Source organism: Cherax quadricarinatus, chromosome 10 (assembly GCF_038502225.1).
Source record: "Cherax quadricarinatus isolate ZL_2023a chromosome 10, ASM3850222v1, whole genome shotgun sequence".
Taxonomy (NCBI): Eukaryota; Metazoa; Arthropoda; class Malacostraca; order Decapoda; family Parastacidae; genus Cherax; species Cherax quadricarinatus.
The window spans coordinates 25322211-25337007 of record NC_091301.1 but is presented as its reverse complement, the minus strand read 5'-3'; the positions used below and the strand labels follow the sequence as shown (position 1 = coordinate 25337007).

The 14797-nt window shown below is 37.3% G+C and overlaps 1 protein-coding gene across 9 annotated transcripts in view; it reads right to left on the bottom strand.

The window, feature by feature from the left end:
• Eph (Eph receptor tyrosine kinase) overlaps positions 1 to 14797 on the bottom strand; it is a 688518-nt gene that overhangs the window by 57278 nt on the left and 616443 nt on the right. For 2 of the 9 annotated variants that reach the window (XM_070083705.1, XM_070083707.1), the window contains 4 exons: positions 9223 to 9293; positions 8856 to 8948; positions 7348 to 7401; positions 6184 to 6407 (listed from right to left, as the gene is read on the bottom strand). In XM_070083705.1, coding sequence (XP_069939806.1) covers positions 6184 to 6407; positions 7348 to 7401; positions 8856 to 8948; positions 9223 to 9293 — 442 coding nt within the window. The remainder of the gene's footprint in view (positions 1 to 6183; positions 6408 to 7347; positions 7402 to 8855; positions 8949 to 9222; positions 9294 to 14797) is intronic. The other 7 variants (XM_070083710.1, XM_070083708.1, XM_070083712.1 and 4 more) reach the window with 5 other exon arrangements.

Sequence of the window (14797 nt, the reverse complement as noted above, 5' to 3'; positions counted from 1 at the left end):
AGTGGCTTCAAAGCCACCTTATCTTTTATGGACAGTGTATGGTGTATGTGCTTTACACAACAAGCAGCATTTCATTTATTCATTGGAACCATGGCTAGGGCTAAAAGTGAGCAGGTTATAACAATAAATGGAGAAAAAGAAATTGGAATGACTTATGCAGCAAGTAGCACCACCAAACAGTAGTGGAAGGTTGGTGTGGCGACCCCGGAAATATGAAGTTATGCTAGCCGAAATTAGTGCCGGAATACTGATTGCTGGATTAATGATGGCCAACTTGAATCACTCAAAACTATTCCATGTTGGCATTCACAAGAAAAATTAAATTAAAACAAAAATTTAGGAGGGCAAATCCAATAAGCAGACAGTATTTTGAAAAGCCTATGGTGATTTCCAGTGGGAATGTCTTGAACATCCCATCCTTTTTTGTACCCCAAAAATATTTTGGTATATTATAATCAAAACTAAGTGCTAACCCCACAAGGGTTATACAGTGATTGGTATATTAAAATGGATGCTGTTGTGTAGGTGCTGCGGACTTGCAGCACCATCTATTTTCACTTGATATTATCTATAATATTCAGTAAGTGGTGCTGCAGTGCCTCTACACCAGACACCACTAATAATTTTAAAATGTGGAGAACTTAACCTCTGTTTCCTATCATGACACGCGCAGGTGACCCTCTGAGTGGAGCCTTCAAGGTCACCAGGCACTCTAGGAATACTAGGATTTTAGTCACTAACTATTATGATGCGGTCCGCTCGGCGAGTTCATGTACCTAGCTTCATCCTTAACCCGTAAAAAGTCCAAGCAGATCTACGTTCACATGTGTAGTGCTACAAAAGTAGATCTACATTTTTTTACATATTTTCAAATATAACAAAAAAAAAAAGCAGATCAAAGTTTTTTTACACATTTTCAAATGTAAAAAGACAAAAAGATCTACTTTTTTTACATACTTTCAAATGTTGAAAAAACATATATATATACGTTTGGACCGTTTACGGGTTAATGTATCTTTAATAAGGATTTTTATTAAATTACTAAATACCTTTAATATATTATAAACTAGGGTTTCTTATTCTCGTGTACCATTTGTGTCTCATTGTCTAGTAATTGTAAGTTAGTTTTAAGGTTCCTGAAATGCCTGTAACAGAGCTACAGATGTCCCTCTTAACATAATGATAAATGGATCACCTATCACAAAGATAACAGAGGGAAAATTCTTGGGAATCCACCTTGATAATACTCAAATTTCATACACATATACAACAAATTTCTAAGAAAATTTCCAAGACCGTAGGCATACTATCGAAGATACGGTACTATGTTCCACAGTCAGCCCTCCTGGCCCTATATCACTCTCTTATTTACCACCATCTCAGACCACTAATTACCCAACAAAAGGCTGCAGTCAGAATGATAACAAATTCCCACTACAGGCAGCACACTCCACCAATATTCAAAACACTAAACCTACTCACCATACAAAACATTCATACTTATTACTGCACCTATTACATACATAGAACACTTAACTCTGATATTAATTCTCCCCTCAAACATCTCCTTGCCAACCTCAACAGAACACTTGACCATAACACAAGGCACAGATCACTCTTTGATGTTCCTCGTGTCCATCTCACGCTATGCAAAAACTCAATGCACATAAAAGGCCCTAAAATCTGGAATACATTACCTGTAAATATAAAAGAAACACTACCTGTTTATAAATTCAAGTCTCTTCTCAAAGATCACTTACTCACCCAAAACCAAATAAATACTGAATAACTGAACCTTATAAATTGTATATCTTAAATGTTTCTCACAATTATATCACATAAATGTTAAACCTAAGACCCAATCTAACTTTGTTATTTTTTAAATTCACTACCTAACAGAATACTCCATTCTACTGAATGTACAGCAATGCATGCAACCATATGACCTGTCTTTGTAATACTCATTTGTGCTTTATTGTTATCTGCTTAGTTAATCTTAAGTTAATTTTAAGCCTGCCCGTAATGCTATGCATACAAGTGGCTTTGGCATGCTGCTCTGACCTGCATTTTTTTGTACCTCTGTATGTATGTTCAAATTATTAAATAAATAAATAAATAAACTAATTTATATACAGCCTCTCCTCACTTAACCCTTTCAGGGTCCATCCCGTAGATCTACGGCTTTATGTTCAGAGTCCAAACCGTAGATCTACGCCATGAGCTCAGCTTACTCTGATAAGCTGTGAGTGGTAAATTTGGGCCTAGATATGAGAGAATACATCTATGTGGTATGTGTGCACCACATAAAACAAATCCTGCAGCACACAGTGTATAATGAGAGAAAAAAAAACGAGACCGTGATTTTCGATTAAATACTACATTAAATTTAAAAGTCTTCACTAAGAATCAGGGCCAGATTAATGCATGGGTATTAAGGGTTGCAGCTCAGGGGCCTCTGCTAGCTGGAGGGCCTCAAGAGATTAAGTGAAAAGTGTTCACAATTTGTTTCCAAGAAATTACACAAAGCAAATGTTTGAATTTTAATTGTGGTTAGCCTTGTAAAAATAAATCTAATATTTCTTGAAACTTTTTTTTTTTTTATTGAAAATATCACTAGGGGCCCTCACAGTACCTGTAGCCCGAGGGCCTACAAAATCTTAATTCGGCTCTGCTGAGAATTTATCGCGATATTGTACTCGCTTCAGTGTTTCCATTCTTATGGCTTAAACAAAGGTTACAGTGCTGCAACATACATCACTGGCTGTAATTTCATTGTAACTTTCACTATGGGCAGTATAATTAGTGTTGCAACACCCCTAACTGGTTGCACTATAATTACTGTAAATCTTCACTGGTGACACTATAGTGTTGCAACACTCCTCATTAGTTGAACTATTAAGTGCTGCAAGAACCTTCACTGGTGACATAGCATCTTTAATACCATAAAATGTTATTTTTTTCCCAAAATAAGTCTTCAAAATTTACCCAGAGTCTTGGAGGCTGAGGGTTATAAAAGAACATAAGGAGCATGGCAGCAGGCCTACTGGCCTATGCTAGGCAGGTCCAAGTAACACCTACTAATTTGAAAACCTAAGCGATGATGTAAGAAGACCACGACTTGCTCCACATAAAATTGTCGCACTATGGTATAAGAGGGCACTCCCTCAACTACCTAAAGTCATACCTCAGCAACAGAAGCCAATATGTGTATTGGTGTCCCACAGGGAAGTGTCCTAAGCCCTCTTCTCTTTCTCATATACATAAATGACCTACCAAATGCATCACAACTACTCAAACCCACACTATTTGCAGATGACACTACATACGTCTTCTCTCACCCGAGCCCAGTCATGCTAGCCAATACTGTAAATACCGAATTACAGAAAATATCAACCTGGATGAGGACCAACAAACTTACACTAAACATTGACAAAACCTACTACATTCAGTTTGGTAACAGAGCTACAGATGTGTCTCTAAACATAATGATAAATGGATCACCTATCACAAAACTCACAGAGGGAAAATTCTTAGGAATCCACCTTGATAATAGACTCAAATTTCAAACACACATACAACAAATTTCCAAAAAAATTTCCAAGACCGTAGGCATACTATCGAAGATACGGTACTATGTTCCACAGTCAGCCCTCCTGGCCCTATATCACTCACTTATTTACCCCTATCTCACCTATGGAATTTGTGCATGGGGCTCAACAACAATAAACCATCTCAGACTACTAATCACCCAACAAAAGGCTGCAGTCAGAATGATGATAAATTCCCACTACAGACAACACACTCCACCAATAATCAAAACTCTAAACCTACTCACAATACAAAACATCCATACTTATTACTGCACCTACTACATACATAGAACACTTAACTCTGACATAAACCCTCCCCTCATATATCTCCTTACCAACCTTAACAGAACACATGACCATAACACAAGGCACAGATCACTCTTTGATATTCCTCGTGTCCATCTCACGCTATGCAAAAACTCAATGCACATAAAAGGCCCTAAAATCTGGAATTCATTACCTGTGAATATAAAAGAAACACTGTCTGTTTATAAATTCAAGTCTCTTCTCAAAAATCACTTACTCACCCACAACTAAATAAATACTGAATAATTGTATCTCATATGTGTATCTCATAAATGTCAGCCTGTGACCCAATCAAACTTTGTTACTATTTAACTTCATTACCTAACAGAATACTCCATTCTACTGATTACACAGCAACACAGTAAATGACCATATGACCTGTCTTTGTAATACTCATTTGTACTAAATTGTTATCTGTTTTACAATAATTTTTGTACCACTGAATATATCATTGCTTAGTTAATCTTAAGTTAATTTTAAGCCTGCCCACAATGCTCTGCATACAAGGGGCTTTGGCATGCTGCACTTTAAAAATTGTATTCCTTGTACTTCTCTGTATCATGTTCAAATTAATAAATAAATAAATAAAAGAACAGAGGGAAATGTGTCTTTGCTCACTGCTAAACATTGTTCATAATGAGTAGCTGTCCATTTAAGTTAACTCTGCAAAGAACATTTTACTGACAGTTTTGGATGTAAGAACCTTTTCAGCTCAGGATTAGGATTTAGCAAATCTAGAATAATCACCAGTGTACTGGCGCATTTCTTAGCACTGTTTCACACAAATGTAGCACGTTTAAGCTGCTGCAGCTGACTGGCAAACCTGCCAGTCAGCTGTGTCAAAGATAAATAACAGCAGACCGACCAAGAAATCGCAAATACAACTACAACAAACATACGAAAAAACACTGCAAAGTTGCTGTTTTAATTGAAAATCATGGTCTCGTTTTTTTTCTCATTATACACTGTGTGCTGCAGGATTTGTTTTATGTGGTGCACACATACCACATAGATGTATTCTCTCATATCTAGGCCCAAATTTACCACTCACAGCTTATCAGAGTGAGCTGAGCTCATGGCGTAGATCTACGGTTTGGACCCTGAACGTAAAGCCGTAGATCTACGGGATGGACCCTGAAAGGATTAAATATTATGCTTAAGGTTTGGTTTGTTAGGGAGTTGAATATTTATTTTATCTGAAAACGATTGTTGTATTCTATTATACTATGGTTACATTTGTTTAAGGCTTTGATAAAATCTTCTCAGCATCCTCTCCTTGTGTGGGTATCTACTGTACCTCTCTATTGATAGTTCTGGGATCATCAGATCTGCAGTCTGGTCCTTGACAAGACCTGCTTTTTTGGCCTGATCAGGCAAGTTGTTAAAATCAAATCAAAATCATATCAAAATCTTTATTTCCTTGTAAAGCTTACAATGTGTGGTTTACATGTTATAAAATATTAAAAGTGGGGGACCATTCACAGTATCTTCAGGACTCCGCCGAGAGGACCCGTGAAAGTGGATCAGCACCTAAGAATGATGAGGTATCTACAAGTAGATCTCACCAGAGTCTCAGATAGATAGGTTCGCGCAGGCAATCTTCTGATACACTTGTGTCCTTGACGTTGTGCTGGAAGGAACAGCTAAAAGAGGTTTGATCCTCTTTCCCCTCAGTGCAGAGATTTATTTCCCGGCTGTCCTGCCGAGGGGTAGGTACATGAATTGATACCAAGGTACTAATACATTTCTAGTACTAAATGAAAGTTGAGGAAGGATGGAACAAGAACAAGGATAATAATGGAGGAGGAAAGACGGTTTCAGGATTTGTATGGCATAGTGAATTGTCAGGATCACATCAACGTAAGGAGGCGTTCTTTAACAGTAGCTTTGAAATGGTTGGCAGACAGGAAGCCTCTGGAATATTCAGGCAGTGTGTTCCAGATTTTAGGCCCTTTTACACAGGCTGAGTTGGACACATGGGATATCATAGAGATTTTTGTGTTTGGTATTATGCCTATGAGTTCTGTTGCAGCTATCAAGAAAGAGTTTCAGAGTAGGATTAATATTAGAACTGATTAACCTAGACACACTGAATGGGACCTCATGTTCAAAGCTAAGTGATGTATGGTCATATAACTAGTAAGATGACCATTATTTAGGTTATAACCTGAGAACAATTTGTCAGATAGGATAAGTAGGAAATTAAGCCACATTATCTTCCCATATGTTATCCATATTCCTTATGGACAACATAATCATAAATGCTGCAAACTTCCTAAAAGCTTACCTTAAGAGTTTTGATGGCCACTGTCATTTCTGGTCTACTGGGAAGTTGGAGTTTACCCTTGCAAACATCACCAAACTCGCCACCACCAATTATAGCTTCAATAGTTATGTAGGAGGCATCAATTTCCCTTGCAAACTCCCTGATGGCTTGGTTGGGGTCTTCATAAGTGTGAGGATCTATATAAGTTCGATGGTGACCAACTTGTGTAAACAGTGGTGTTGTCACTGTGAATAAGAGATGAGTATTGTTAATATGAGATAGAATGAATTCACTACACACTATATGACTGAAGTGTTTTCCATCATGAGATATGACCATGCTCCAGTACTGTATTATGATCCAAGATACCCACACAAACCTGGAATACTTCTGTATATTCAGCTGTACTCATTAAGGTATTAAACAAGTATTATATGCATTCTAGAAAATGTACAAATAAAAATCTAACAACTTAAATATGATAATTTCAAATAATTACTGATACAACCAAGAATCTCAGACTTGAACTAAAAAATATTTTACTGCAGTAAACTTCCACCACATAATAAACACATCTCATATGACAATGTAATAGAGAAGCACATGGGCCATGTCACAATAAGAAAAGAGGCTGTCACCCATTAACTGTTCTAGAATATCTAGACACATTTAGGTTGGGTGAAAATCTGCACTTAGCCGTACTGTAGGGTATATGCTTAAAAAAAATAAAACATGTTTCTGTTATGCTGAAAGTATAAATTTGGTATTCAAGCGATGTAATGTATTTCATGAGTGGGCTATAAATACCCTTGAGGGAAAGCAAAAATATGTTAATTAATAGGCATTAGTAGAGCAAAGCACCAAATGTAACGAATACAGGGTTATCTTGGTCTACTGCTACAGGTGGTATGTTGTACAAGGATATACAGAGGTGGTAGATGTAGGGCATGGGAGGTGCAACACAGGGCATACTCCATAACAGGAAAAAGGCTTTGGGAGAGAAGTGAGAAAAAAATGCAAAATAATTTGTAAAATACCAATCATAACGTAAGCATTCCCAAAAATTAAATAAATTTTGAACAACACAAGTTTGAATATTTCGACTTAAAATTTAGTAGTTTTTGTATTCATTAAATCTCTCCTTTTGGCCACAGGTTAGTAGGACATCAGGGAACTAATACTTACTACTTCCGGTGGTGTGGGTTTGCACTATAGGTGGGTTTTCCAAAACACCGTGCACTGTAATAGATGGGTAAAAAATACGGGAGTTAAACACAAATTACCAACTAGGGAGGATCATTTCGGCAACGATGACAAACAACTGGGTGGACTTACACTAAACAGGTGCCTGAGTGATCTATACATACATGCCTCATGGGGTCGGGGTTCTGGCTCTTCATGAAAGTACTTTAGAAGACTGCATTCTAATTCTGCAGTTTGGAGGTAGAGTTCTATAAGGTTTTATTAGAAAGGAGGAAGTGAAAGATATTTGCTTGCTAAAGCATCTATGGATCGCTACGATCATAATATCACTTGCTTTTATAGCAGCTTGTCAGTGAATGTTAGGTTGTATGAAACAACATCCCTAATTTTGATTTTCAAGTGCAGGTCATTAGATTGTGTGTTATTTACAAACTAAATGTCTAAAACCAAATGTTAAATGCTACATATATCCCCTACCATATACATTAAAGCTACTCATACACTAAGCACATACTGCATTGTTAAGGCATAAGGGAGTAGGTACATGTAGGAAAATAATGCACACAATGAATCTGCAGATAGATGCAAAGTTCATATCAAACAATAACAAATGCAAATGGACTTTTTGCAAAAAGCTTTTGCTTTGTTAATACAAAGCCAAGAATTAAAACAGCAGATTTTCAGCCAGGCGTTGACAGAATGATGGGCTTCAATTACAGCCAGAACAAGAAGACAATTAAAGCAGGACTCCCTACAGGAGGCGTGATGCAGGAGGCTACTGGTATGCACAGAAGGGCCAGGCATAAGACTTACACTTACTGAAGGTGACAATCAATCCTGGGAGGGTGATTGCAGGAGGGAGGGAAAGTGGGGCAGTCAGAGTTTAATTCTCCACAGCCAAGGATATTCACAAATAGGATCTTTGCCTTTGAAACCCTGGACTTTTTTTTTATTTTGTCTCAAAATATTCACTTTGTATGGAAATAAAATTTTGTTCTTAAAATAAAACTAGGTTTCAAATGCATTCAAAGCACATGTTTCTCCTCAAATACTGGGAGGCAAAAGTCATCAAAACCCAAATCTAGAGCACAAACTCTGGGGAAAATTGCATACTCTCATTATCTACTCAAAATACAGGGATACAGTTATAAAATAAACTGTTCCTCTGTTCAGCTACAAAGGAAGAGTGAGCTTACAAATTGAGCTTTTTATCAACTTTTTATGCAGGGACAATAGGGTGTTGTGGTATCTGAGTGTGCAGGAGTTGTAATTCAGGCTATGAAAGTGTCAGGCAATATGTACCAGCTTGATAATGATGCAAGGAGAGGTGTAGGCAAGATGTGGGGCTCCTGCAATACACGAGGCAAATCCTCCAATCATACTGTACAATTATAGTAATGATAGGGTGTAGCTTATAACATGCGAACAAGCGCATGGGTCTGAATGCTCAGCACAGGGGGGAGCAGGAGCCTGGTGGGTGCTACACGTACTGTACACAGGAGATGTGTTTAGGGTCCACGGGGTGAGATGCCCAGTTCTAAAGCAGGCAGGGTGTAACGCAGGATGACACAAGTTGGTGGTATCTGTTAGGTAAGTTTACTTTTGATTTCTAGAACAGATGTACTTGGAAAGAAAGAAAAAACAAATTTTTGAAGTTGATACAAGAATGTACAACAAAATCAAACCCTGCAGTTGTAAGTATAGCTAAGAAAATAATAAACCATTAACCCTTCTTTTCCTCATTTATGTCTAGAATTAGAATAAAAAAGTGCTCAAACTAAAAAAAAATAAAAAATAAAAAACAGTTCATTCTCAATACAGTACGTAAGAAATTCCAAAACTGAAAGTATATCTTACCTTCACCATTGCGATATTCTAATGTGTCACAATCTGATGGCTGCTTTTTGTTGCATTCATCTGTGCCTCTGCTGAAACAGTAAGGTATATCAAGTTTAGTTTCAGGGGGCAGCACCACCACCAATCATGTGCCAAGGAAGACAAAGCTGTTTTACCAACAAAATATTTAGTTCAGACTTTAACCTCTTAACTGTCCAAACATAGATCTACATTGTTACTGCTAGCACTCCAAACATAGATAGTTTTATTTTTCCTGCCTCCAGATTTGGCACAATTGGTCTGAGATGCCTGATCAGCATAGAATGGGTCTTAACATTCGGTGTGTGCAGTATTACAAGAATCTGGGACCACTTATTACCTTGTGGAAGCACCAGTTCAATTGAGTGCCAGCTAGAGCAAACAGAGCGGCTAACACCAGGGATTCACCGATGTCATGTCGTATTAACCCTCCCCTTATAAGAGGAAAGTGATGTTGACCCCGAGTTTAGTGGCTTTGAGGTGGATGTGGCTACAAGTGGTCGAGGAAATATCAAAAACCTTGATAATAACCCATGTGCAACATCTGTGTAACATCCTTTCAATTTTGGTACCACTGGTAGTGTCATCCTGCCAGAATGTCCTATAACCTATGCCCTAAGTAAAGGAAAACAATTCTGGAATGTGTAATACGTGTTCAGCAGGCTGACTGGCCTGCTGGCTGGCCAGATGTCTCTATCTCCGTCTGTCCATATCTATACCTATCTCTCTCTCTGTCTGTTTATCTCTGCCTCTATCTCACAGGTAAACATAAATAGAATTATACATAGTGTAAATTACCTAGGATAACCCAAAAATTCCAGACAAAGTGCTATAGTGTGCTTGTAGATATAATGCATAATAAATAAAGTAAAATGACTCAAGTGCAACTAATGTGACATTTTTATTGTGGCAACGTTTCGCTCTCCAGGAGCTCTGTCAAGCCGTTACAAACAGTACATGAACACAGAGAGTATATATAGGCTCAGAGTGAGGTGCAAAACTAGTGATAGTAGTAGTAGTAGTAATACAATATGGTAGAGCAATTAATTTCCACATGAGTAAAAGGATATAAAAGCTATTACTTGGGTAACATAAAATTAGGTTAGACAAATATTTCTATAGGAGGCTGGAGAGAGAAGGCCTGTTTCAATGTTCATTCTCTGTAATGTGCTTGTGTAGTAGGAGAGACTGTGATGGCAGGGTTTACTGTTTTCAGGAGGATTCTTGCTAAGACTTCAGAGATGGTGAAGCTGCCTTTTTGTTAATCGTATTAGACACAGCGATTAGTGATGAGTCAAGACACTTGCATCTGCAGAAATTAGTTTCTTTGATCACTAATTGGGCATCCCTGAATTTCATGAGATGATTGGTGGAATTTTGGTATTGTACACAGACGTTGTTCAAGTTGTCGTTCCTACATGCATAAATGTGTCCATGTACTGTTTGTAATGGCTTGACAAAGCTCCTGGAGAGCGAAACATTGCCACAATAAAAATGTCACATTAGTTGCACTTGTGTCCTTTTACTTTACATAATGTTGGTAATTCTACCAACATTATTACAACGCATAATAAGCATGATTGGCAAGTAATACACATTTTCACTTGTTTAGGAATCAGATGTGACTACTCAGCATCTCTGCATCATTTGTAATACCTGTTGGTTCACGAGTTGCTCTCTCTGAGACAGAAAGAGAAGACAAGCAAAGAGAAAGAAAGACAAGCAGACAGACAGATAAGCAGAAACAGAGATAAACAGAGAGCTAGATGGATGGATGGATGGACAGACAGACAGACATGTTTGTGTAACAGTGAAAACAAATAAAGCCAAGGCAGTGCACGATCATCAAATGTCACTCCACTGCTGCACTGTTAGCAGTGGGGTGACACTCATCTTACACCATGCTTCAAGGAGTTTCATATATACTCCCAAGTGTCCAAAACACTGCTGGGACCTATAAATACTATATATATTTCTAGACAATAGTGTGTGACTAAGGTAGGTGAAAATGTTCACCTGTCACTGTATTTGTGACTATTTAAGTACTATTTCGGTACCTAATATTAGTGTCAGAACAAAGATTCGCTATGAAATCATAACAACTACTACAAATTTTAATTCTTCTTCTTTCAACACACCGGACGTATCCCACTGAGGCGGGGTGGCCCAAAAGGAAAAACAAAAGTTTCTCCTTTCACATTTAGTAATATATACAGGAGAAGGGGTTACTAGCCCCTTGCTCCTGGCATTTTAGTCGCCTCTTACAACACGCATAGCTTACGGAGGAAGAATTCTGTTCCACTTCCCCATGGAGATAAGAGGAAATAAACAAGAACAAGAACTAGTAAGAAAATAGAAGAAAACCCAGAGGGGTGTGTATATATATGAAAATTTTAATTATCAGAACATAAAAATTATATAAATTAATAACAAAAAATGAGAAAAAAGGTACTATATTGGCAACACTTATGCAAGCAGCAGTGCTTCATGTTGCCATCAGGTGTGCGACAAGCGCCGACTTTGTGGCCTTATATCTCCATAAGTACTGATTCTAATTTTTTTTTTTTTTTTCAAAATATTCAGAACCCTGGGTGAGAGAACATAGATCCATGTTTGGACAGTTAAGGGGTTAAGACTTAGGATACCAAAATATTACAGAAAAAATAGGAGACCTTGAGTACGTATCTGCAAAGGTCAGAAATATAAGACTAAAGATTTTGGAGCACTATACTGTATATGAAAATTATAGAAATGATTACAGTACATCAACAGCATCATATAAAGTGCCAAATTGTTTATATACCACTACAGAATGTATAAATTCCATCGTTAAGGTAAAAACTTTGTATAGCCCGACTGACAAAGATGCTAAGTTTTATATGAATGAATTTCCAGCAGCACATGTAAGATGTTTCCCTTTCTTGTGATGATGGAAAAGGCAAAGCTTTCCCACCAAGAACTGATTGTTGAATTCAAAATGAGCACACCTGTGGGTGGCTGAAAAGTTTAAAGAAACATCATGGTATTCATCGGGCTAAAGCTACAGGCAAGCACACATCTTCAGACAAGGATAACTGTTTGGATGATTTTACTCTACTAGGTTGAGAACTGCATAATTTAACTTCTGACAAAATATATAGTGATGACTAAGACAGGATTATATTGGACAGCAACTGCAAGATATTCTCTCATTTGCCATTACGTATTAGAAAACAGAATGAGGTACAAAAGAAAAAAAATATTTAAAAAGTGCTAAATCCACGTGAGTCATTAAGTGCTAATGTAACATTAATCTAGTACTAATCCATTGGTAATGAATGGTTTCTTAAATATGTTGTGAAAAGACAGAGAATTCTGCAAAAGCATTACTTCAGGAAGATTGCAAAATTCTGCTGTGGATGCATAATTGCTCTTGTCATCCAACTGTTGAAGAACTGGTTGCAAATTACATCACAGCCTTTCTGCCATCTATGTGTACTTTCCTTATCCACCCTCTAGAGCAATTAAGTCTATTACAGATAAATATTACAACAAAGTCATGCAGACCTTCTAACAATATAAAAATGGGGGCTCTGAAACATTTCAGGAGGAATAAAAGTTAAATGTGGCAGTCAGGGAATGGGGTAACTCATACTGCACTGACAGTAAGAATGATACCAAGTTTTAGGGAAATCTTTATGATATTGTTTGGTCCAGGACAGAACATTGTAATGATAATGATTCAGGCAGTGAGTATAATTTTGAAGGCTTCCAAAATTGAAGCAGAGAAAGAGGTTGAAAATATAATGTTACATGCTAAAGAAATTATTTTTTGTGCAACTGAGGAAAATATTAGAAATTGGATGGACTATGATAAAGATATTCCTGTACATTAGTGTTGCAGACACTGTTGATGTAATCATGCACCCTGCAAGTGACTAGTAACAAATTACTGTGAACCTGTTTAGCAAAATCCCTGTGATATGATAGTGGAACAGCACATTTCCTATTTAGAGAGGAAAAACAATTTCTCAAGTCTAAATCAGTGTTATTAATAAGCAGTAACTCATGATCATGATTAGCTTATGGGAATCATTAGTCTAACTTATGCATAACAATAACAAAGCCCCCACTGCACAACCTCTGCCTCTGTTAACCATATCATATGAATTGTAATAATTAACCGCTCTAGTTTAACTTGCAGCCACATAACTTGTATCACTGTATTTTACTCATTTACATTTTCATCTGCTTGATATTAGACTTGCTCAAAGTGCTGTGAGCATTATGGGGTTCACAAAAGTCAGTGTAATTATTCCCACTATACTCTTGTAAATAATGATAATACCAGTACTGCATTGCACTGTACTAAATACAGCCTCTCCTCACTTGGCAATGTACTTGTTTACCAATGCCTCGGACTTACATCAGGCTCTCTGACCACTATACATACCTAAATAATTCATATTAGAGCTGATTTCCTCTATTCTGTTTATTACAATATACAATACACTACTGTATAAACATATAACATTTCTGGTATATTTTTAAAAGTGGTGGAGAGATACATGATTATATACACCTGGAAAATCCTAGAGGGACTAGTACCAAACTTGTACATGAAAATCACTCACTACGAAAGCAAAAGACTTGGTAGACGATGCAACATCCCCCCAATGAAAAGCAGGGGTGTCACTAGCACGTTAAGAGACAACACAATAAGTGTCAGGGGCCCGAGACTGTTCAACTGCCTCCCAGTATACATAAGGGGGATTACCAATAGACCCCTGGCTGTCTTCAAGCAGGCACTGGACAAGCACCTAAAGTCAGTACCTGACCAGCCGGGCTGTGGTTCTCATACGTTGGATTGCGTGCAGCCAGCAGTAACAGCCTGGTTGATCAGGCTCGGATCCACCATGAGGCCTGGTCAAAGACCGAGCCGCAAGGGCGTTGACCCCCGGAACTCTCTCCTGGTAAACTCCAGGTGCAAAGGTGACAATATCAAAGATGGTAGACACAAACCCACTACAATTATAGTATGCTCCTCACTTAGCGATAAATTCACTTACCAACGTGGCCTTAGGAATGGAACTCCATCATTAACAGAATACTCCATTCTACTGATTACACAGCAACACAGTAAATGACCATATAACCTGTCTTTGACACAGTAAATGACCATATAACCTGTCTTTGTAATACTCATTTGTACTAAATTGTTATCTGTTTTACAATAAATTTTGTACCACTGAATATATCATTGTTTAGTTAATCTTAAGTTAATTTTAAGCCTGCCCATAATGCTCTGCATACAAGGGGCTCTTAAAAATTGTATTCCTTGTACTTCTCTGTATCATGTTCAAATTAATAAATAAATAAATATATAAAAAATAAAAAGAGGCTGTACTGTAACATCAAATTAATAATAAATTAAAAATTCTTGATTAAAACTGACTAGCACAAAAATTTGTCTGCATATTCTATAAATGTTATCCAACACATTATTTGATAATAAGGAATGTGTGTAGTAAACTTGGTGTACATCACACATATTCAGTGTTGAGTCAAAAGGAATGAA